The 24,712-nt window shown below is 41.3% G+C and overlaps 1 protein-coding gene across 9 annotated transcripts in view; it reads left to right on the forward strand.

Moving 5' to 3' along the window:
* Window positions 1-24,712, forward strand: part of ELMO1 (engulfment and cell motility 1) — a 527,802-nt gene that overhangs the window by 247,095 nt on the left and 255,995 nt on the right. For all 9 annotated transcript variants that reach the window (XM_045792846.2, XM_045792847.2, XM_087860896.1 and 6 more), the window contains one exon: window positions 21,057-21,161. In XM_045792846.2, the coding sequence (XP_045648802.1) occupies window positions 21,057-21,161 (105 nt within the window). The remainder of the gene's footprint in view (window positions 1-21,056; window positions 21,162-24,712) is intronic.

The raw sequence follows: 24,712 nt of genomic DNA on the forward strand, positions 1-24,712 counted from the left end.
TGCATTTGTGGCTTATTGATAAAGAGAGGCTGCAGGAGCTAGTGCTTATGGGGGTGATTTAAGGGTGATGGCTCAGTGTCTCAGGTGGACTTGATTATGTTGTGGGACAGCTGGATTCCATTTCAGCCTGATTTTGACCTCTCCTTGCCATGTAATTAACAGTGGGCCAGCCACAGATCATAAAGTGAGTGCAGTTCAATGAATAATATGTACTGGTGCCTGGAGTCTGTCTTACCCACGGGACCCAGTGGGTATGGGGTATGCCTGGATGTCTAGCCAGGAGTGACATTTAAACTGAATTGCCTGATGCTGGGTGATGAGAGCTCTGACATGCATCCCCAGACAGCTGCTCAATGCAGATGGCTGATGAGCTCTGAAGCTGCAGGCTGATGTGTCCAGGAGCCCAGGGGCAAACTGACCCTTTTGTCTTTAGGCACAGCATCTGTGTTGGCTGTTTAGAAATAATCAGAAGACATTTTAATTTGTTTTTCAGCCAAAGATGGGGGGGGATTGAAATTTTGGTGATTAAACTAGACTTCTAAACAGATTTCCTCTAACCCTGAACACCTTGAACAGAGATTCATGTAGTAAAGTGGGTTGGCCTCCCTTGATGAGTGTTGCAGTGAATTCAATCCTTTTCATGGCTGTTGTGTTGTATATTGATTAACAGAAAATGAGCTGACTGCCAGGTACATTCATAGAAAAAAGAAGTGGGGGGTTATTAATCATGGAGTAGATAACTCATTTACTTGAGACGCATAAAACAGATTGAGATAGAACGGGAAGGGTACAGGGCAGAAGATTCTCTCTCTCTCTCTCTTTCTCACACACACACATACACACACCAATCATGGTTTCATATACTACTAATTGAGGAATTTGGCAAGGTAGTTCAGACATATTCAGGCTAAATATGTAAACAGTCTTCCAGTAATCACCAAGGTATTATTCAGAACCCAAGCCAGTTGACTTCGGTTTCACCAGAAGTTGGGCACATATGGCCAAGTGGTCAGTTAGTAATTATAGGAATTCCCAGAGTCTGAGGGAGCCGCCACGATTGTGGTTTATCCTTTTCCATCCTCATGAAAACCAACAGAGCGGGTGCCATCTGGGTGGCACACTGGGGTTTGGGCTGGTGGTCCTGAGAGGAGCCCAAAGGAGAAAGTGGGGACCTTTAAAAGCAAAAGACATCTGCTCTCTAAATACGTTCTGAGTTTAACAAACTGACATAGAGGAAGATATTCACCTTGGGTTATGCTTCGTGCCAGCCTGTGGAAAGATGCCACCACAGGGAGGGAGGCGGACTCCTGATGAGAGCAGGATGGCGCCCGGGGCTTGTCCTGCGTTCCTTGCAGATTCATTTATTTCGTCACCCACTCCGAAATAGCACGGGAGGGGAACTATTCGAGCTTTTGCAATTTAGCTTCACTGGTTATTTTAGAAAATTTTTATTTAGGTGTAATTGACCTACAGTATCCTATTCGTTTCAGGTGTACATCATAGTGATTTGATATTTCTGTATATTGCAAAATGATCTCCAGGATAAGTCTAGTAACATCTGTCGCCATATCAAGTTGTTACAATATTATTGACTATATTCCCTATGCTCAACTTTACATCCCAATGACTTCTTTATTTTGTAACTGGAAGTTTGTACTTCTTAATCCTGTTCACCTATGTTGCCTAACCCCTCCCCCACTCTGGTAACCAAAGTTTTGTTTCTGTATCTTATGAGTCTGTTTCTGTTTTGTTTTGTTTGTTCCTTTGTTTTGTTTTTTAGATTCTACATATGAGTGAAATCATATGGCATTTGTCTCTCTCAGTCTGACTTAATTCACTTAGCATATACCCTCTAGGTCCAGCCATGGTGAGGCAAAAGAAAGATCTCATTCTTTTTTATGGCTGAGTAATATTCCTGTGTGTCTGTGTGTGTGTGTGTGTCTGTGTGTCTGTGTGTGTCTGTGTGTGCATCACATCTTTTTTATACTTTGTTGATAAACACTTAGGTTGCTTCTGTATCTTGGCTATTGTAAATAATACTGCTTTTTACTTTGGAATGAATTCTAAAGGCAGTTTTTTCAATACTCCATTCCATTGCTTCCTTCCATCAAAGAACAGTCATGAATTGGCCCCTAATACCTTAGTGATCCCTTTTTTGGACCCTCAGATGGTGACATGGGGTCCACAGGAGGGACACAGGAAGAAATGGGTGCTGTCCCATACACCCATAGCTGCCAGGTCTGAGAATAAGGGGATATTACTGTGGTCACTAGATCGAAGCTCTAAAAGTGTATCTCTAGAGTTAAATGAGTTTGTCTTAAATTCTGAATGGTTGCAGCTGATGTAATCCTTTGAGACATTTTATTAGGAAGATTAAGTTAAGATACAGGAAATGCTATCTCACATTTCATTGGACTGAAAGACAAGTCTTGTGAAAGTTGTTTACTATAACAGAAGGTTGTTGTGCATCTGTTTTGCTCAGTTTTCTCATTGTTTCAGGATCTGTGTTCTTGCTGCACAGTAGAAAATCCAGTCTGCTGGGAGCTTGTCGAGATGAGTAAGGGCCCTCTGCCAGTTGTGGGAGATTTGGGCTCAATGAAGATAGTCGGTGAAAACCTCTGTCTGCTGTCTGACTTAAATGCATACACAGAACCTGTTTATTTAGCTCCAGAACTATACCTAAGATGTCAGTTTTCCTTCTCGGCATAGCATATACATACACTAATTTGATGGTAATTGAGTAGTTGACTTGGGTTCTATTTCTGGTGGTGTTGGTGATGTGCCCTCCATCTGAGATGAGTTTTTTGGCTGCTGTAGACTCTAAAATCCCAATCAAGGCTGTCAGTACCTCCTGATAGCAGACTAGCTCCTCAATTTACTAAGTGTCACACCAAATCGTACCTTTTCTTAACTTAGCTAATGAAGTCTATGAAAGGATAGGGAAAATGAGAGACCGGTTTTGGTGTGTGTGGTATTTTGGACAGGGGGGTGGGGAGGAAGCAAAATGAGGGATGCATTGAAATGTTTCACATAGCCTTTCTTATGTAAAAAGAAATACTGAGAAAACGTTTCCTAGATATTGAGAGTAAATTTCTTCTCTGAAATATCCTAAGTGGCTCAGAAGAGGATTTCAGTATGAAATGACATCTTTTTTTTTTTTTTTTTGTAATGAAAGCACAGACAATTCTCTCTCCACCCTCAACCCTTTACAGAGTTTCAGAGGAGAGGAGAAATAGAAATGAAGTTGACAAGAGAAGCCATCTAAAATTAAAACTCTCCATATGGAATTGCTTTTTCTTTTCCTCTAGATATTGTACTCACTCTAAGTCCTAGAGACTCCGTTCCATCTTTGAGAATTTTCTTACAAGATGGTCATCAGAGGCTCTGTTAACTCTAGCTTCTATCATCGTGCACAATCTGTATCTTCTAGTGGTGAAAATATGTTCTTCTAAATGACAAGTTTTTATTTTAAGAACATCTTTTCTAACTTTACTTGTGTATTGAATAGACGGTAGTACAACATTCAAATGTTACAGAAGGTAAAAAATAAAATTTGTAAAAACTGTTCCTTTCATCCCTTTCCTTCATCCCCCCCTTTTCCCTTCTCCAGAGGCAAATAATATTATGCCCACTTTCTTTGTTTGTTGATTTTTAGTCTTTGGTTTGGAGGCTATTGTATCTAGGACCTAATAGGGTGTAAGTAGCTCTTTATACTAGATGTGCTTTATTGGTTCCCATCAATTTAAATGTAGTTGAAGACAGAGTAAGGCCTGGTTCTGGTAATAAGCTAATGGATCATATTTAGCTACTCACATAAGCTTACCTAGAAATCTCATAGGTAAATCTTCTTGCTGTTCTATCTACATTTATGTGCTTATATTTCACTGTATGAGATGCCATTGATTAGTAGACACACATTTTATGTACAACTAAAAAAGAAAAAAAAACCCTAAGTAGTTAACTATTACTCAATATTTCCATTGTTTTAGAATTTTAGAAAATATTCTGTTTATTGAAAGAACCCTACTAGACTTGATGATACGCAGGTGATTCAGTTTAAAAAGAATCTGAAAAAAGAATTAAAACTATTGGTGCTAAGCTCTTGAGACACCCTCCTTCTGCAATTTGGTAGAGCTAACATACTTCCGATGATCACTGGGCTGGAAATGTATTGAAGGAGGCCTGGTTTGCCCCAGCTTCCTGGACTCCCCACAGACATTTGGTGCTTGGGGTTAAAAACTGTTCTAGCATTGTCTCAAGGTTTATTCCAGACCTGGAGACCCATTTTGCTCATGTGATGCTGGTGTTTTTAGTATTCACACATGCCCATACAAAGAAAATTCCTTAGTGACTGTAGTCTGCTTGAGAGCAATTCATCGATGCCATTCATGGTGAAATTTTACCCAAATTTAGAACTGTTAAAATATGAAAAAGAAGTACATCTTAGAATTAATGGAAGATGGTAATATTAATTTTAATCCTATTAGTTAAAAATAGAATTTCTCAAATTTTTAATCTTTCACATGAAAAGTATCTCTAAATTGTGGACTTTTGCAGTGCTCATAAATCAAATCCTAAGTCATAAGCACTAAGCTTTGAGATTTTGAAATATCTTAGATTCTTAAGTAGGAACCTGCCCTTCCTTAGTATGCTCACAAATAATGATGACACATTCCTTTTTCAAAATACCTGGGGTTAGTCAATTTGAATATTTAAGTGGCAGGTTAAAAAATCTTTTTTGCCTCCTAACAAGTTAACTATTTGTTTTTGTGAATCCATAAGTCAGATATAAGGATGATCTTCCAATTAAAGAAGGGAACAACAACAAAATCTCTATTTGCAACCCAGCTTGTTGCAAGTCATAGCTATTTTTTCCTTTCTTTGAAATGTGTAGTGTTATATTCAATAGGCTACTAAGAAAAGTTATTCAAAACTTGGCAATATGGCAAAAATGTAGAGCAGCATATCCTTTCAATGTGACATTGCAGCAGTCAAAATAGTAATAATAATAATAGGCCTGACCAAGGACTATTGAATCTTCTAGGAGAACATCCTTATATTTGACTTGCTTATTTACTGTGTTTAGAACCCAGACACTGGGCAGTGTTACACTGATGTGTAGAGTTTTAGCTGGTAGAGCTGTCCAGTAGGAAAGCTTACCCCAAATGTTGAAATGCTCTGTAGGACATTGACCAGTTTTGTAGGTAACATAGCAATTTTACACAAAAATTCTTTTCGAACATGTGGCAAAACCCCTTCCCCCTCAATGCTCTTTGAATCAGCTTTACCATCCTGCTGCTTTCTTCATTATCGAGCTGAAGAAATCTTGACACCTGGTTAGTCTATATTTTTATAGAGTCCTGTTTTTAATTTTCTGAAACTTTTACTCTGTCAAGATTTAAATCTCTGAGGTGAAACAGAGTTATTACCGGTTGCTGTGATATATATATTCGTAGATTGACAAGTGTGCTCTGTAAGTGGTCCACAGTAACCTGACAGCATGCTAATGCATGTTTACCAGGTTCGAAAGTAGGTTGCCAAGGCGGTGCATGAGTTAGCCTTTATCCAGTGGTTCCAATATGAGTAGCAAATGATTCTATTCGTGTGGATGAAAAAGTTTCAGGAGCTGGAGCTGGGCTTGTGTAAGGAATTGCGGGATTCCATCCAGAGCTGGAATTGTAAAGAGAATTGTGAGCGCCTTTCCAGGAGAGCAGCCTAGGAGTACAAGAGTGACCATGGAGACAGATGCTGGTGTTCATTCCTTTAGCAGCAGGAGCAGGGGCTTCTAAGCTCTCATCCATGTGTGGAGTGGTTCCCTGAAGTTATCACCCTTGTCCTTCAGGGAATATCAGACACCAAATTCACTTAGTTCTGGTGCCCCTCCCACCCACCCCCCAATTAATCTTTGATTATCTCTCTCCTTCCTCCATTAGTCTCATTTTTCACCCTCTCTCCCTTTCTTCTATCTGCCTCCCTATCCATTAACAGATGTTCTCTGTATTGGAATGGTGTGGAAGATGACATCATGTTTAATCGGATATATATTTATTTGATTACTTCAGGGCTTTCTAGAATGCCTTAGTGGCAGCCTCCACGGTAAATGCCAATCAGTGAAACATGCACAGATCAGTGAAGAGAAATCTCCTATGTATTGTAGAAGTGCATGGATCACCTTATCTGGTAGCCCTAAGCCATTTTGAAGTGACAGGATACTCAAAGTACAATGCTGCGTTACCTTATATAACTTACCACCTGGCAATCAGGTAAAATGCTATTGAACGTACAAATGAGTGAAAAATGAGAAAAGCTATTGAATCATCCTTGCCAGAAGTCCTTATAAATAGAACAAGTCAGCAACCATTCAGTGTGTGACTGAAAATTTCCATGCTTGAATGCAGGAAGATGGAGAAGGTCGAATATCCTCCAGGATCTTTTGGGGACTTTTTATTCTTTAGTTAGTTGATGTCCGATCGTGGGGTGGGGAAATGGTTTAGCAGTCAGGAAGGAGGCCTCTTTAGCACAATGCTGGTGAGATCTAGGAGTAAGTATGGGCTAAGAGTAGCCCAGGGAATCAGAACCATGGGACCAGTGAGAAAGCCAGACTTCAAATTAGTGATGGCTGATGCCTAAGAACTCATGGTTGGTTGATGTCCTGTGGGCCACCAGGCCTAGAGTATAGACCAGGATTTCCGAACTTAGTGCTCTGACAGAATATGGTGGAGGACAGGGACGCCACTCTTGATGGAAAGTGAATAATTCCCAGCTACCATTTCCCTGGGGCTTACCTGGTGCTAGGCTGTGTTCAAGGTGTTCTCTATATGTTATCTCATTGGAGCTTCTCACCAGGCCAATGAGAGGGGCAATGCCTATACAGTCATAGGTGAAAAAGTGCATTTTAGAAAGGTGACATTTCTTTTCTGAGAACAGCAGCTAATATTGCATGGGAACCGGGTTAACTCTCCAAGCCTGGGCTGCTTATCCCCCATGCTGTGCTGCTCCTGACATGTGCTTGTTTGGCCTTGTGTGGTTGGTTAGTCAGGCTCTTCCCTGACGAAGTCCTATGAGGCTTTCCCGCCTGTGCAGAGCCAGGTGGGGTGGAGCATCCGGAGGCCACGCCCCATGAGCATGGTGCGCACAAGACCCAAGTAGTCTTTCTCCCAACACTGTACTCCCAGGGTGGGCTTTTCTGGGATCTTTTGGGGTGAGAGGCAGCTGTCCTTCCTTTGAGCTCTTCCTTGATTTTTTCCCTTCCCACCCCCTATACACAGGGCCTCTGAGGGAGGTACTACCTCTGCCAGCTTTACAGATGAAGAATGAGCACTTTGTGAATGAGCAGACCCATCCTGCCCCCTCTGCATGTTGTCTGCCACGTGAGAAGTTGGCAAAACTCCTTCACATCAGGATGCTGAAGAAAAAAAATGATCCTTGACTAGAAAATGGGGAATAGGAGAGGAAATCATGTTCTTTTGGAGACAAGGGAGGATTTTATATAAATATGTTCAGAATGGTTTTACAGAAACTGCCCCTATACACACGGAGTCTGTTCAAGAAAGATTCATTTGTGGAGGATTGAAATGTTCCTATTAATATTCCTTATCTAAGAGAAACAGAGGAGTCTACTGAATTTCACAAAAAGGTAGTGTGAAAACTGATCTCTGAGGGTCTTCTTTAATATTTTGCTTCCTCCTTTGTTGTTGAAAATATATTTCCATCCTTTACATGCCTGCCTACAGCAGAGAAAAAAGATAGCATAATCAGTATGAAAGTAGTAGCAGACGAAAAGTACCCATTTGCATTTCTGGCAATAACTACTTTCGATCTTACATGTATGATTCTGTAATATTTAAGGTGCAAAGTCCTGAAGTTATTAACCTACTTTAGTTTGCTGAGGTTAAATAAGATTAATAAAATGTAGACTTTCTAAATTTCAATTTTAATTATGGAATATTTTAATCGGAGAAAAATAACAGAATCTGAAAGGCATTCACGTACATACGCACCACTCAGATTTAACAGCGACTAACACGTTGCTGTATTTTCTTCAAACATCTTTATTTTGGGAGGGGAACTATTAAGAAAACAAAACATCACAGGTTCACCTGACACCCAACCCTCTTCCCATCTGTCCCCTCTCTATCCCTCCTTGGTCCCGTCATGGCTCAGATGTGTATTGTTTCCCTGCGTATTTTCTGGGCTTCAAAAAACCGGTTGTGGAAATATTGAGTGAAATTTTCTTCACAAACACGTTCTGTGATAACATGATCAGTTTAAAGCCATATGTAAATTTTCAAGTAATTTTTCTGGGAGGTATAATTATCAAAGCACCAGTTATTAGAGGAGGTTGAAGTTTGTAAATAACTACCAAAAAATAAGTTAGACTTTAAGGAGTCCGTTCCAGTTTCTCTTGCCCTCAACACTCTGAGAACCTTATAGATCGTTCCATGTGTGTGTGGAGGGGGAGCTTCTGGACCAGTTTCCTAGAGCACATGAGGTTCACAAGGACAAGGACAAACAAGAGCTTTTTTTTTTTTTTTTAACATAGTAGTTTTTAATTCCATCTAATCTGTTTGCTAAGGTTAGGGGCAACTTGGTATTCACATGCTATTTACTTAACATTTCCAATAGTTCTCATCCTCTTTTAGAGTTTATTGCCTCTCTGGTTGGTAGTGGTCTCAAATTCTGATTTTTCGGATCCTCATTCTCAGGAATGAGAAAGTCACGGCCACTCTGTTTGCAGATGGCAGATTTATATGGGTGAAACTGAACCAAAGGATTGCTCCACAGTTCTACTGGCTGTGATGAGTGGCACCCAGGAGGGGAGCTAATTCCTCCTCGGCATTGGCTGATTTCAAAGTGGAGGGACGTTGTGTCACAAGAACTGCTTATAAAAGTTTATTTAAAAAAGTAATTTCAGTAGTGATTTTCAAACCGATACTGTGGCACACCCTCTGGTGTTTTTATCGTCAGCTTCAGCTGATTCCCTTTGGAGTTGCTTCCAATTTATTCCCTAGAAAGCATCTCCTTTCAATAACTTTCAACATCACTGGGGGTGAATGCATCTATTTAGCTCAGTTGTTATTAGGTTGAACCTTGTGAAATTCCATTTTTGTAGGTCAAAAATGGTTGGATGTCAGCAGTTTCAGTTCTTCAACACAGTAGGTTGGGGGAACCCTAAACATTTACAGAGAGCTTTCGAGCTGATAATTCCCTTTAAGATCATATAGTTGTCCAAGTGCCACCATTTACAAGCCATCACCCTGGTGCTGGCCTGGGATTGCCCAGTTGTCCCCTGACAAACTGTGAGGTGTGGTGCAAACTGTCAGGCTCTAGCAGCTGCTGGCTTAAAAGGGTCAGGATAAATGAGGGGAGCTCCTTTAAGCCCAGAGGACTTTACCCTGGCAGGGCAGGCACATTGAGCAAACACCCTGAAATGGCCCAAGTTCATGAGGCTTCAGGACCTGAGTTTGCCCCGGGGTCTGAGAATTTGTATCAGACAGTATCTTTTCTGGGCTTCCTCCATCTGAATGAAACCCTTCTCATCTCACAGTGTCTGAAATGCTGTTTGTAGGATCCAGGCCATACACCTGCCTACACAGGACTCACTTGGGCAGGTGAAAATGAGCCTTTCTGCCCAGTGTGTCCCTCTGGCATAGCTGGATACCGACTTACAGGGAAGGCTTCAGAGCAGGGTCCTGGATAAGAATTCAAACTGTTTCTCATGTTCTTCTGCATAATGACCTCTGTTCGCTTTTGCTAGAGAACAATGGGCACACTTCTAATCAAATATAAGTAAAAATCAATGCATTTTCATTAGAGAAAATTAGATGTGTGGACAGGTAGAAAAAAAATCTCCCACTTTCCCACCACCATAAACAATTACTATTAATACTTGGTAGATTTTTTCTCACTTTTTAAAAGCGTTTAAAAAATTCCTAATTACATGCTAAGTCTATGTCTTGATATTGCTAATACATATATACTGTATGTGCTAAGAATATATAGAGTACTCTAGATAAAATACACATTGCCAAGGAATACATACTACTATAGAAATTCTACACAGAGTACAACATACATTTTATATTCCTATCTTTTCCACTTATGGTAACCAAATACTCTCTGAATACAATTTTTAAAGGCTGTGTAATATTCCACCAAGTGATTTTTTTTTTTCTATTGTGTAGTACCCATTTCTCTTTTTAGAATACTGCTTAAGAACATGAGTTCTGAACTGTTGGGTTCAGATCTCAGCAAAATGGTTGTGTGAACATGGCGAGATACTTAAGCTCACTATGCTTCTATTTCTTCATCTTTTAAAAGAGGCGTAAGAATTCTACTTATTCTGTTGTGGAAAAGAGACCATAGTCTCCAGGTTTATTTATTTGCTTATTTATTGGTTTAAAAACTTTTTTTTTTCATAGTCTCCAAATTTAAAAGTCAGGTTTTGCCATTTACAAGAGCTGCATTGAAGGGAGGAAGGAGGAGAACACTTACCAGCCACAATCCAGGTTCCTAATTTGGCCCCTGGGCTGTAGGAACCTCTGGCTCAGAATAGCTCTTGGCACCTATTACGTGTGGTGTGTGTCGGCTCCCACAATCAGAGTCGTTATCACGATCACCATCTCTATCCCAGGGCCACTCAGTGCCAGTCCTGGAGGAGGTCAGGGTGGCTGCACGCAGGCCCCTGCATCCCTTTGACCTCCTGGGAATCCGTCTGTAGCAGCTGCGGCTTCATCAGCTGTTGGCTTCATCATGGCAAAGTGCTCCTTCCCAAAGGCTGCTTGGAAAGCTGTGCTGGAATCTGGGGACCGCACTTCCTGACCAGTGAGCTAGGCCTGCTCGAGAGCTATGGTAGTGCCTTCCGTGTCCTCTGGCAGACCTTGATCCTGTGCTCTTGCTGGGCATGGGTGACGAAGGGAGACGGATACACCTGCCGTGCATGGCTGGTGCAAGTTCACATCCTGTTCAAAGTAACAAGGGAGGGGAGAAAAGGGGTTTCTGAGTGAGGTGGTAGAAACCCCAGCTAGAAGTGGAGGGAAGATCTCCCCGGTAGTGCGGAGTCACTAGCATGAGCCACGGCACTTGGATTGGGCAGAACCCTGTGTGTGCTCAGCTCCGTAGAAAAATTGAAGATATCTTTATAAACCTTGACAGCATTTCATTATTCATGGAGGCTTTTTTTTTTTAAAACCATAACAAGCTTCCTTTTAAAGGAAATTTATTCTCAAGGCATTTTTTAAATTGAGTTTTTATGGTAATTCTTTGTGTTGATTGTTGAATCAACATTCCAAATAAACTATTCACGTTTATCCTTTTATTCAGTAAGTCTCAACTCTGCCTGTTCAGGATGAAGGGAGAGGAAACCCAGATTTTTCTGAATTGTATACATGGCAGGGCATGGCCTTTTCGGACCTTCTAAGAGTAATTTTTAAAAGGGACATTATTTTTTTTTAATATTTTATTTATTTATTCAACAGAGCTAGAGATAGCCAGCGAGAGAGGGAACACAAGCAGGGGGAGTGGGAGAGGAAGAAGCAGGCTCATAGCAGAAGAGCCTGATGTGGGGCTCGATCCCATAACGCCGGGATCACGCCCTGAGCCGAAGGCAGACGCCCAACCGCTGTGCCACCCAGGCGCCCCAGGGACATTATTTTTTAACTAAGGAAATTTGCCTTAAATCGAGAATTTTTGGTTTGATCTTCCATTGTGTGTGCATGTGGAGTTATTTATGAATGTGTGTGTGTATGTGCGTGTGTGTGCACATGTGTATTTCAAAGCGGTATTGTGAAGACTTTTGATAAATATTGAAACAATTTTTCGAAGGCGATTACTATTTTATTTATTATTTTTTAAATGCCTCTTAAAAATGATTTTATTTTATTTTATTTTATTTTATTTTATTTTATTTTATTTTATTTTATTTTACTTCCACTATAGTGAACATACAGTGTTATATTAGTTTCAGGTGTATAATATCGTGATTCAAATACTATATCGTGTTAAATTCATCTTTGGATGAAACTGATCATGTCAGGCCCCATGTGCCTTGTGCAGGAATAGAGAGCCAACATTATTTGATGAGAGGAAGAATAAACAACGGGCTATGAGGCATCGAGAGATCATTGGCTCCAATCCTCTGCCCTTGTGTTGTCTCCGTGGCACTCCTTCTGTACATCCAGTCCTTGTCTCAGTATTTCCTCTTTTCTTTTTTTTTTTGAAGATTTTATTTATTTGAGAGAGAGAGAGAGAGAGACAGCAGAAGAGCACGAATGGGGAGGAGGAGCAGCAGAGGGAGAGGGGGAAGCAGGCCTGCTGAGCAGGGAGCCCCAGGCAGGACTTGATCCAAGGACCCTGAGTTCATGACCTGAGCCAAAGGCAGACACTTAACTGACTGAGCCACCCAGGCGCCCCCCGTCTCAGGATGTCTAAGGTCAGGAACTTCTCAGCTAACCCTATTTCCTTTAAGCTGCACAGAATAATATTCGTCCTTCAGATGACTCCAGACCGTAGGTGTAGTTCAACCCACAACGCCCATCCCGCCTCTAACACCACACCACCCAACCCTTTCTTTTCTCCCTGGGCCAAATAACTAAATTAGTTCCCTCCCCCCCCCCAACTTTTCTGTTATGCCTTCTGTTCAGACATTTCTGCTTCTTTCTGGCTACCCTGGTGTGCATGATTTCTTGCGTGTCAGGAGCTGGCTCGATGTGTGTGTGCTGGAACTGTGTACTTTGTCCAGATGGGACCTGACTTGGGACCAGTCCGTGGAACCTCCTTTGTTCTTCTTCTTGTGCTCCTCTTAATGAAACCCAGCATGTCAGAGGCTTCTAACTGCTATGTGAAATGGACTTGTCTTGGACTTTCTGTCAACTCTGATTCCTAGTTCTTGATACTATCAATGGTCTTGAACTCTCCTAGATTTCAGAACAGTTCCAGGGAGGGGGTTCCTTTAGTGACAATAGGTGGTTGCAGATGGTCTTAGAGTTCAGTTAAGCCAGAGGTGTTATCCAAATGTTAAGTGTGAACTTGCCAAACCAGGGGAGGCAGCCAGGTTGAAGGGCGGGAGGTAGCAGGTGGGGAAAATGAATGGCAGAGGCCAGCAGAGGTATTAGGCCAGGCAGGAGAAGAGCAGGTGCCGCTGAAATGTGGGGAACTGAGGTGGTTGAGAATCTGCTGTCCTGAACCCTTACCTTAGCATCTTACTGGGTATTTCTTTCATGCAGATCTTGTGTGTTTTACTAAAAGAATCAAATTTTAATGATGAAGAGCTGGGCTCTGGTGAATTATTCATAAGCCAGATTTCCCTTATTCTCTAGATGTGTGCTTGAATTTTTAAAAATTTTTTTACAGAACTCTACATTTTTCTGATTAAACTTCTTGCTAATGGGACCCATCTTCCTATTCTCCAGACCTTTTGAACTTAAATAGGAAAAAAAAAAGCTATAGAATTGAAGTGGTGACTCTGCCACTTACTAGCCATGATCTTGCACAAGTGAGGGGTTCTGACCCCCATCTGTACGAAGAGATGAATAACATTTATCTCATTCATAATACTCCTTCATTGGGTTGTCAGAAAGATGAAATGAAATCCACATTTGGAGTGCCTGGCATGATGCCCACCAGAGCCAGTCCCAGCTGGTCACAGATTTTTTTTTCTGCTTCTCAGCATATTCGCCATCTTGCCTATTTGTAGGACAGATTTGATAGGGTGCCTTCTCTGTATTTTAATCATCCAAACTGTTGATTTTTATTGAATTTAATGGGGATAGACCAGGGCCAGAATCCAAAGATTTCTAGAAGCTGCTTCTAGGATTCTTTGGAACATTGGTTGATGTTGGGGATCACCTTGGTTGATGTTGGGGAGGCTATTGAAAGCCTCCTTACATAAATGTGTCTTCTCCAAAGAAAACACACAAATGGCTAATAGACACATGGAAAAATGTTCAACATCATTAGCCATCAGGGAAATACAAATCAAAACCACAATGAGATACCACCTTACACTAGTTAGAATGGAAAAAATTGACAACAAACAACAAGTGTTGGCGAGGATGTGGAGAAAGGGGAACCCTCTTCTTTTGGTGGGAATGCAAGCTGGTACAGCCACTCTGGAAAATAGTGGGGAGGTTCCTCAGGACGTTAAAAATAGAGCTACCCTGCGACCCAGCAATTGCACTGCAGGTATTTACCCCAAAGATACCAATGTAGTGAAAAGAAGGGGCATATGCAGCTCAATGTTCATAGCAGCAGTGTCCACAATAGCCAAACTGTAGAAGGAGCCGAGATGCCCTTCCACAGATGAATGGATAAAGAAGATTTGGTTCATGTATACAATGGAATATTACCCAGCCACCAGAAAGGATGATTACCCACCATTTGCACTGACATGGATGGAACTGGAGGACATTATGCTAAGTGAAATAAGTCAGGCAGAGAAAGACAACGATCATATGGGTTCACTCATACGTGGAACATAACGAATAGCGTGAAGGACCACAGGGGAAGGTAGAGAAAACTGAACGAGAAGAAATCAGAGAGGGAGACAAACCGTGAGAGACTCTGGACTCCAGGAACGAAACAGGGTTACAGAAGGGAGGGGGTGGGGAGATGGGGTAACCGGGTGATGGGTATTGAGGAGGGCACATATGGTGATGGGCACTGGGTCTTACATGCAACTAATGAATTGTTGAACACTACATCAAAAACTAATAATGTATTATATGTCAGCTAATTGAACATAATAAAAAAATGTGCAGAGTAGCCAATGACAGAGTGGTGGGGCCTGCACATCCCACCTAGAGCAGCTTCTTTTTTTTTTTAGTAACAGCTGATTGATTTTCAACACAGCTTTATGTTTGTACATATTGAGTTAAACATCAATTGCATGCGATTTTGATGTTTCCTTTTCACACAATTCTTTTCTTTTTCGTTTCAAGTCCCAACCTAGACCCAGTAGAAACCTGAACTTAATTCAAACAGTTCTTTTTTTTTAATTTTATTTTATTTAAATTCAATTTATTAACATTTGGTGTATTATTAGTTTCAAAGGTAGAGTTCAGTGATTCATCAGTTGCATTTAACACCCAGTGCCCATTACATCAAGTGCCCTCCTTAATGCCCATCATCCAGTTACCCCATCCCCCCATCTCCCCTCCAGCAGCCCTCAGTTTGTTTCCTATAGTTAAGAGTTTCTTATGGTTTGTCTCCCTCTCTGAATTCACCTTGTTTTATTTTTCCCTCCCTTCCCTATGATCCTCTGTTATGTTTCTTAAATTCTATATGAGTGAACTCATATAATTGTCTTTCTCTTATTTTGCTTAGATAATACCCTCTAGTTCCATCCACGTTGATGCAAATGATAAGATTTCATTTTTTGATGGCTGAGTAATATTCCGTTGTATGTGTATACACACACACACACACAATATACAATGTGTAAATGTAAAGTCCTGTAAAAAATGTGTATATATACACACACACATAAATATATACCACATCTTCTTTATCCATTCATCTGCCGGTGGATATACGATAGAGCAGGCATTTCGATAAAAGTCACTGCCTAACCGAACCCTTGGCACAGGGAATCAAGGTTCCAACTCCATCGGCTGGTGGATTTAAGTCCCTAACACACTCTTGTGTTGGGTTACTGTGGCTTTAGAGCAGTGTTCTCAAAGTATGGCAACCATCAGCAGCACCTGGGAATTTACTTATACGAATGCAAATTCTCGGCCTCACCCCAGACTTACTGAATCAGAACCAGAGTGGGGGAAGGGGCAGCAATGTGTTCGAACAGACCCCCTAGGAGATTCCAATCACTCTCAAATTTGAGACTGATTTAGCAACATGTTCTCAACTGTGGCTGGACATTGGGTCATCTGGGAGCTTTAAAAATCCAGTTGCTTGGTTCCCACCCACAGTTTCTCATTGAACTGATTTGCGGTACAGCCTGGACATCAGTATTTTTCAAAGCTCCCCAGAGAATTTTCAGGTGCATCCAAGGTTGATAACTGCACTTCTAGGGAGCCTGTTGAAATGCCCACCTACTCCTTTCTCCTGGGTGGGAGGTGAGGAGTGGGAGGCATGTGTCGTTTGACAGAGCTCCCAGGTGATCTGTACCAATCAAACCCTGCCTCCCCTTGGAGAACATGACCTTAAACTACCAGCCTCATGAAATATCCTTGAGAGGGCTTTTCGTGGACTGAACATTCACTCGATGTGATTTGTTTTAAAGGTTGCTTTTAATGCCATATTTGTTCAGCAAATGTAGACGCTCATATAGCACAAATATTAACTCCTAAATTCTCAAAGGCTTTCCCCACAATATGCCATCTGGCAAGCATTATTGTAATCATCTCTTTATTATCCACACTAATGAAGGACTAACATGGCATTGGTAATTGAAAAATGCAGATCATTTAAAAATCATTCAGGCTAGTGCTGGCCCTGCTTCCCCAACGAGGAAGCATTCAGGGGTAGAAAATATTGACTGATGACAGTTCCCTGCCTTCCCTGTGGAGGTACTAATACATCTTATTTTAGTCAGAAATTTGAGCGATAGAGGAAGCGAGAGGCTTCTAAATTATAATTACTTTTTTCTGAATAAAGGAGTCTGTTTTCTCAATGAGAAGCCAAAAGCACAAAGCAGATAAACAGTGAATATATTTAAAATGCATTTGTACGTTGGAACTAGTGGATTCACAGTGCGCTTTAGTAATAGTTTGCATTGGATTTGAGGAATCAGTGGGTCTGGATTCTAGATCTTATTCTGCTATTGCTTGTGTTATTTGAAAGGAGCCATTTCAGCCACCAGTGGGGCTCCAAATGTCCCCATCTAGCAGCATCAGCATCTGAACCCATTATAATCCTTCTGAATCAGAGACTATGGGCTGAGACCAGGACTTGGTGCTTTAACAAGCTCTCCAGGAGATTTGAATGGCAGTTCAAGTTCGAGCATCACCACTCTCCACCAGGGTGTAGTTTTCGCATCTATAAAATAAGGCTACCAGCCTAGATAGTATCTGAAGGCAATTCCAGCTGTCCAGTGGCCTTGGTGTATGGCCTGGAACAGGCTGGAAGATTCTCAGTCTTGGGCCTTGAACCTTTCCTTGGATGTGTGATTGAAATAACTCAGCTAAAAAGTTAGCAGGTGGGTAGCAGAAGAGAAACAGATCTCTGGGAACTTGATACCCAAACACCCCCTAGAATGTTCACTATAAAATAAATTGTGCTATCTTCAACTGCTTGGTACCATTTTCCCAAAGTGAAAAACCCAGTGCTTTGGAAGGGGAGGCAGACGCTACCCCCTTCTCTGGGGGCCGAGAGCTGTCTGTTGTGATTCACGGAGCGGCGCTTCTACAGGAACTAACAAATGGTGTCTTCGAAACATGTACGGGGTACACAGGCTTTGCAGTAAAACAAGGAAATTTCAAGCTATTTATCAAAGCTCTTGCAGCTTCCATTTCAAGACAGGTGGAAAAAAATAACATGGAACAAGAAAAGAAAATAAATCTGTATCTACAGCATCTCATAAATAAGAAAGGAGTGGGGAAGCTGTTGGCCTTGCTGGAGTCTCAGAGTATTTTTGTCACAGCATAGAAAGCTTTCAAATGTTTTGGCGTGCAATTCATATACTTTTTTTCATTATCAAAACCTGCAGTTGTAAAATCATTTCACTGGCTATTAAAATCAAAAGAGAAAAAGGAAACAAGCCTTTCAGAGAGAGGAAGACTGGGAAAATGATACCTGAAGTTAAAAGAGAGCAAGAGGGAGAGCGAGAGAGTGAGAGAGTGCATAGTTCACCCACAAATACAGAATAGTTTTTTTCATCTGAAATGCAGTGATGCTTTATAATTTAGGGCAACTCATAGGAAATCAAAGGCAATTTTCTAATTGGCCTTTGTTTGGTAAGAGCCTATTTGTTTTAGACAATGGGGCATGGTTTATTGAACATGAGAGAGACTTTGTTCTGTTGTGTCTGGGAGGGATGGAAAAATTATAGCTTTTATTAAAAAGGATGGGTCACAGGTCCACTTTGCCTGAACGAATGATGTTGATGGAGTGGAACCACAGCCATTGAGGACCTGCATTGGTCGTCTTTGTGAAATTTTCAGCAGTGTCCTGTTGACCAATGACTTGCCACTAAAATCCTGGTTGAAAGCCTGTGCTCCGAGTTCAGATTCGGCCTCTGCCACATACTGGCTCTACAACTTTGGCCAGCTCCCCAGATACTCAGCCTGGTTCCTTGTCTTTCACAGCAAGATAATAACGGAACCTACTTTGTGGGAGTTTTATGAGGATTAAGAGTTAGCATATGCAAGGCACTTTACATCATGCCTGACGTGTAGCAGGCATTATTGTATGGGGGCTATTTGCCAAATAGCTATATGTCTCTTTAAAAGAATCCTAAAAATAAATTACATTATTTCTTGAGAGCAGCACCGCCCTATTTGATACCCTCCATGTGTGCCTAAGGAGGGGTATGATTGATAGGAGGCTCTGTGCGGATCCTGGGAGCACAACCGACACAAGACAGATGACTCTTGAGCCGTGGGGACCTGCTGCCTGGTCAGCTTCCCTGACATAGCTCTGCGGGGTTGTTCGAACTGGATTCGGAGGAACTAATTTTTGTCATTTGATTTCCTTTTTGTGCGTCTATTTTGGGAATGAACTCAGACCAACGCTAGAAATAGGTCTGAAGTAAATGTCATGTTTTTCTCGCTTACATTTGGCACACTCTCCTTTGTTGGCTGGGCCATGTTCATAGCAGCTAATATTGATTAGCCTGTATTTTTCTCAAATACACTTTTCTCAGGCTATGTGAAGTGTAAATGCTAGCAGTACCAAAATAAATGCATTCAACTTATAAGCCTGTGGTAGGGAACAGAGTAGGAACAAAAGCATGCTGAGACATATTGTCCAAACAAGACATTGCCTGTTCTGCCAAATCCAAGCTGTGAGACCCTGGGCGAACTCCTTGTCTCATCTGAGTGGCGGTTTCCCATCCATAAAAGTGGGGGTAATAGTAATGCCCGGCGCCTAGTTATTATTAGAGAATACATGGAAAGCACCAGCTAGTATTGGCCCTCAGGAAGTACTCAGTAAATACCAACTTTTAACATGTTACTTTAAAATGTTGAAATCTAATGTATCAAAGTCAAAATAATAAATTTATGTATAATGCAGGAATTCCACTCTTCTCTTCTAAAGAACTAAAGCCATCATAAAACCTTTCATTATAAGTTACTTTTTAGATAGAATCTCTGGTCGTTTATTTCCAGCCTTTCGATTCCCTTGTTATTGAATACAAGTCTGACCCTCTTATTCCAGTGAGTATCAGATGAAGGCTGAACCCCACTGCATTTGATCTGCCCAGTGATTTTCATTTTTGTTACAATTATATTTATTTTAGAAGATGTATCTTTCTTACCATAAGTGGTAGTACTTTGGTGTTTTAAAATCTTTCCAACATCTTGTTTTTTTAAGATTTTATTTATTTATTTGAGAGAGAGAGAGAGCACAAGCAAGGGGAGTTGCAGAGGGAGAGGGAGAAGCAGGCTCTCCGCTGAGTAGGGAGCCCAATGTGGGGCTCAATCCCAGGACCCCGAGATCATGACCCAAGCCAAAGGCAGATGCTTGACTGAGCCACCTAGGCACCCCAAATCTTTCTAACATCTTTAATTAGAGTAAAATGCTTAAATAAAATATTGAAGTCACTGCACTGACCTAACTTGCTATAGAGATATGGATAGAGATGCTCTTGAAATGGGCCAGTAGGCAGCATCACTGTCCTATAATTTTAGATGTCCTTTATTAGCGCATATTTTTTTTTCAAATCAGAATGGAAAAGACAGTTTAAATGTACTCTTCAATAATGTAGAAAAGTGTCGGTTGTTTGAAACTTGAACAAGTGAGCAAGAAGGCCTTCTGTACTTGAATTAGAAAAAATTGCAGTGAACCAAAATTTCCCTGGCAAGTCAGAGATTCAAGCTGTTTATTAAGAAATATTCAGGAACAAAACAAAAATAATGTAGTTACATACGAATTACCTGGGTTATGAGGTAAAAGCAGTATTCTTTATTATCTCTTTAACATTTCTTTTTCATCTCTTGAACACCAAAAAAAAAAAAAAAATGACTTTCCTTAAATCATTGACCATTTGGATCTGAATTTTCAGGACAGATCTTGGTGATCATTTTTAACAATTCACGGTGGAGAGTGGCTTGCTGCTCCGAGCAGCAGTCTTGTGGTGTTTACTGAGTGATCATGAGCATATGGAGAATTTGCTGGGCGTATTTGTAACTATTATTCTTTTTTTTTTTTAAAGATTTTATTTATTTATTTGACAGAGATAGAGACAGCCAGTGAGAGAGGGAACACAAGCAGGGGGAGTGGGAGAGGAAGAAGCAGGCTCATAGCGGAGGAGCCTGATGTGGGGCTCGATCCCACAACACCGGGAACACGCCCTGAGCCGAAGGCAGATGCTTAACCGCTGTGCCACCCAGGCGCCCCTGTAACTATTTATTCTGTCTCTGTGGCTCTTGGCACTGTGTGTAGTGACCACAAAACCAGAACGCTGCCCGACAGCAGGCTGATGTTGGGACCGTGTAGATGCCTGAATTTTATCAAGTGTCTGTACTCAGAGGCCTTCAGATGGTGTAAGCCTGGACAGATCATGAAGTCCATGGGCAGGTGTGGCCATACTTAGCCCTGACGCATGAGGATGAGGAAGTAAAGGCGCAGAAGGGTGAGTGCCAGAGATGTAGCCTCATCCCGGGTCTTTCTCCCCAAACGCTGTTAGTTCCACCAACAGCACAGCCCTCGGAAGTGCAGTTTTTACATTATTTTCTTTTCCCCACATAGTCCTATGTCTAAGAATAATCTTATATTTCGCTCTTCAGTGAGTTTCCTAACCCCGGATGGGAAAGTGCACCTGTAGAAGGGAGCGCCCACTGCCACCACAGGAGATTCACATGAAGATAGAAAATGTCATCCTCCTTGATTATTTGGAGCTTGAGAAAGAATTAACCCGATCAAACATTTTGTTTTAATCACAGAATCATGTCAACCCTGCCATGGACTTCACTCAGACGCCTCCTGGGATGTTAGCCCTGGACAATATGCTGTACTTCGCCAAGCACCATCAGGATGCCTACATCCGGGTAAGCACGAAGTCTTTCAGCTGGTGTAGGTTTCCTACTGAATTTGAATTTCTGACTCACAGATATGGAGGAATTACCTTTAGACGAGTGGCTCCAGAGTTTTGGCTTTCCCCATTCAGTAAAATAAATATTAAAATTAAATGAAATCAATAAGGACACTTGAAATCAAGATTTTTAACTTAAATTTTCTCACGTGATGACATTAAAAAAACAGTAGATACAGGAAAAATGTCTTGTATATAGTTCAATAATGGATTATGACAAAAACTCTTAGACTTAAATAGCAAGGAAGAGAGATGAACTATCCACCCCAAACCTGCACAATCCCAACTTTAGGGGAGAGACCCCTGAGGCTTATTCCACTTGTTGGAAAAGAGACCGAGGATTCTCTCTGTTCTGCTTCTGTTCAGTCCAATGCAGGAGGCACAATAAGATAAACAAAAAGAAAGAGAAGAATGGGAGTGATGGGGATGGAAGAGAAATGCCTTCTTTCATATTTCATAGCAAACTAGTGAAACTCCCACAACCGAGAGAGAGACTCCGTTGTGGGCGGGACAGAAGGAAACGGAAGTTGAAGTTGGCCGAGTGGTGTGCTGAGTGGGCCGCGCAGGTTTGGGAAGGACCAAGTGTGAACCAGCAGGAGCCTAGGGACGGTGACCTAGGGCTGCCCCACTGGAGGCCCTAGATTTGTGCTGACCCCTCTTCCCTGTCCTCAGGGAGAGGGGCCCAGATTCAGTGGGATTGAGGTATATCATCCAAGATTGAATTGGAGGAGGATATGAATAAATGGGCAAGGGAATTGGCGAGTGGTTAAAATGATGACTAGATCTCAGCTTAGCAAATACTTGATGAATGAATTGCCTAATGCAGTAAGAGTAAGGCTCAAACTAGAAGATGAGTTTATTATTCTGACATTGTCTATTGGATCCCTCTTGGCGGCACTGGCTTCCTGGACACTGGGGTTCAAGACCTGGCACCGTCGTGGTCTAGTGATGTAAATGTGCGCAATTCCTTTTGTCAAGTTTCTTCTCCAAACAAGGGATCAGTACTCCCCCAGGGGGCATTTAGAAACATGTGGGTAGATTTCGTCATTGCCTTGCCAGTGGGGTACTGCTGGCCAAAGCCTGTAATTCATGGGATACTCTGCATAGTGAAAGATTGTTCTGACCAGTAGCGGCCCCCTTGAAAAAAATCATGCCAGATTTCTGAGTTCCCTGTCGGCATGATATTTTAACTTTATGTGTTTTTCTATATATGCAGTTTGACAAGCTTTGATTTATACTGAAATATTATTTGTAATTTGATTATGTAAAGGATTTTATGCATTCCTGTGAATGGTCTGGATCAGGTGCTTGGTCAGAAATGCAGTCTTTCATAAGAAAATTATTTTTTCATGAAAGTTTAATTTGGCTTATATATGTGTATATTTATTGCACAGGTTTTTTTTCTAAGAGTATAATCTGCTCTCACAGTAAGTAGATTAAATTTTTGAGACCATATAGTATAGCCTTGGAGGGTTGAGTGTGTGTAAAAACAAGAAGCCAAATAGAAATTGAATTTACCATTAACTGATTAATCTTTGTGGATGAAAGTTTCTAAAATTAGAGCTTATTGATGCTGAATGTATTATTAATTGCATAAGAAGCATATGCCTCATGAAAAATAATTTAACATTTGGAGCCCATTTTCCTCAATGCATTCTCTAAACTGTTATAAGTAAAATCAATATATGGCCACCTGAAAGAACTTTATATCTGATTGGAACTTAAAAGAAAAAAAAAAAAACTATTTGTGAAGAAAAATGTGGCCCTTTTTGTCCACCTGCCCTTTTTTTAAATTATTATTTTTTTCACATGCTCCTTTCTTTACTGATTAGACAATATCTTTATGTGATCATATTTATATCTCTACATCTTTAACTGAGCTGTCTGTTATTTTCTCAAAAGCGTCACTTTCCTGATGTTTTCTGTGTCCCATCTTACTTTGGGGCATTTACTCCCGGATGGAAAGCCAAAGCTGTTTACATGAACAATTGGAGTTAGGGGTTCACATATTATATCTGAGGTTTCTGCAAGGAAGTTTTGGGGTAACTCTGGAAACAGTTATCTCAGTAAGTGAAATAGTGGTACAGGCGGTGGAAACCGTCAACCTAGATAGCTAATTAAATTTTGATCTATGAGCTGAGTGGTCTCTTTTGAAACATAAAAATGGGTTCTTTTTAAAAATAAGTTTATATTTTGATGAAATTTGCTTTGTTTTTGACCAGGTAAATCTCCTGTCTGAATGCAGTTATTCACTTATTATTTATATCTTTCATTTGATAAACTCTTATTCTGTGCCTGAATATGGCCTCACCCTTTCACTTTGCCAGTCACAATTACAGTTGAGATCTTTAAAAGGAATTGTAACACACACATACACACCTGTGCACAGGCACACACACGTATTTCCTCTTCGCCCGACACCCCTCTCCAGCTATCCTGTTCCCTTAAACACCATGTATTTGTATTTTTCCAAATTGTTCTCCTGCCAAATGAGAACAGCCCTCACCCCCCCCCCACCCCTCTACCTTCATTTCATCTGCCTTTCCATTGACAGTGGACACTGTTTGCCATTGACCAGTTTTTTCTTTTTGCCTGAAGCCAGTCCTGTCTGTCCTGGTTCTCTTCTTGTCCATTTCTCTTAGTCTCTCTGGTGGGTTTCTCTCCCTCTGCCCGTCCATCTAATGCCCACTGTCCCAAAGACTCAGCTGTAGACCTTTTTTCTTCTCAGTGACTCAGGCTGCCCAGCGGGGAGCTAGGTGATAGGGATACCCCAAGGAACAAGTCATTCATGAGTCCTGTCATTGAGGAGTTTACTGTTAGAGATGGAAAGGAGGGGGTAAAGAGGTAAATACCTGGCACGTTCCAAGCCACTTGGAATGTATTTTGATTGGCTAGTGGTGGGGCAGGGAGGATACTGGGGACACAGAGGAGAGTCACCAGCACACATGTGGGAGTCAGGTCTGGAAAATTTCCTGGAGGAAGTAACATCTACACTAAGACCTATTGGATAATGCTAGATAATTAGGTGAAAGGAGGGAGGCATGGGAGAGCAATGCAGGTGGAGGGAGACATGCAAACAAATGTGTAAAGAAGTGTGCCTTTTTTAGGGAACTAAAAATAGTATCCTATGGCTAAAATGGGGAGTGCTGATTCTGATCTTGGCTTGAGGCAGATGTGGGCTGGTTCATTAGGGACCCTGGAGGCTCTATGATGGTGTTTGTTTGGACTTTAACCTCAAGGCATTGAAGAATTTCTGAAGTGTTTTATGTAAAGATGAAGTGTGTTAATTTTAGAAAAATCACTTTCCTGCCAGAAAACAAATGTGAAAAATCAAGACTAGAGGCAAAAATAAAATTGGGGAACTTAAGGAGAAACTGAACTAAGGTAGTGGCAGGGGCACTGAGGAGATGCAGTTTGAGTGAATTATCTTTGAACTGAAATAACTGGGCTCTCTCTCTGAGGAAGAGGGAGATACTGGCTTGAGTGAATGGAAGGATGGTAGTGTCA

Source organism: Ursus americanus, chromosome 3 (genome assembly GCF_024610735.1).
Source record: "Ursus americanus isolate L20-20 chromosome 3, mUrsAme1.1.p, whole genome shotgun sequence".
In the NCBI taxonomy this organism is placed as follows: Eukaryota; Metazoa; Chordata; class Mammalia; order Carnivora; family Ursidae; genus Ursus; species Ursus americanus.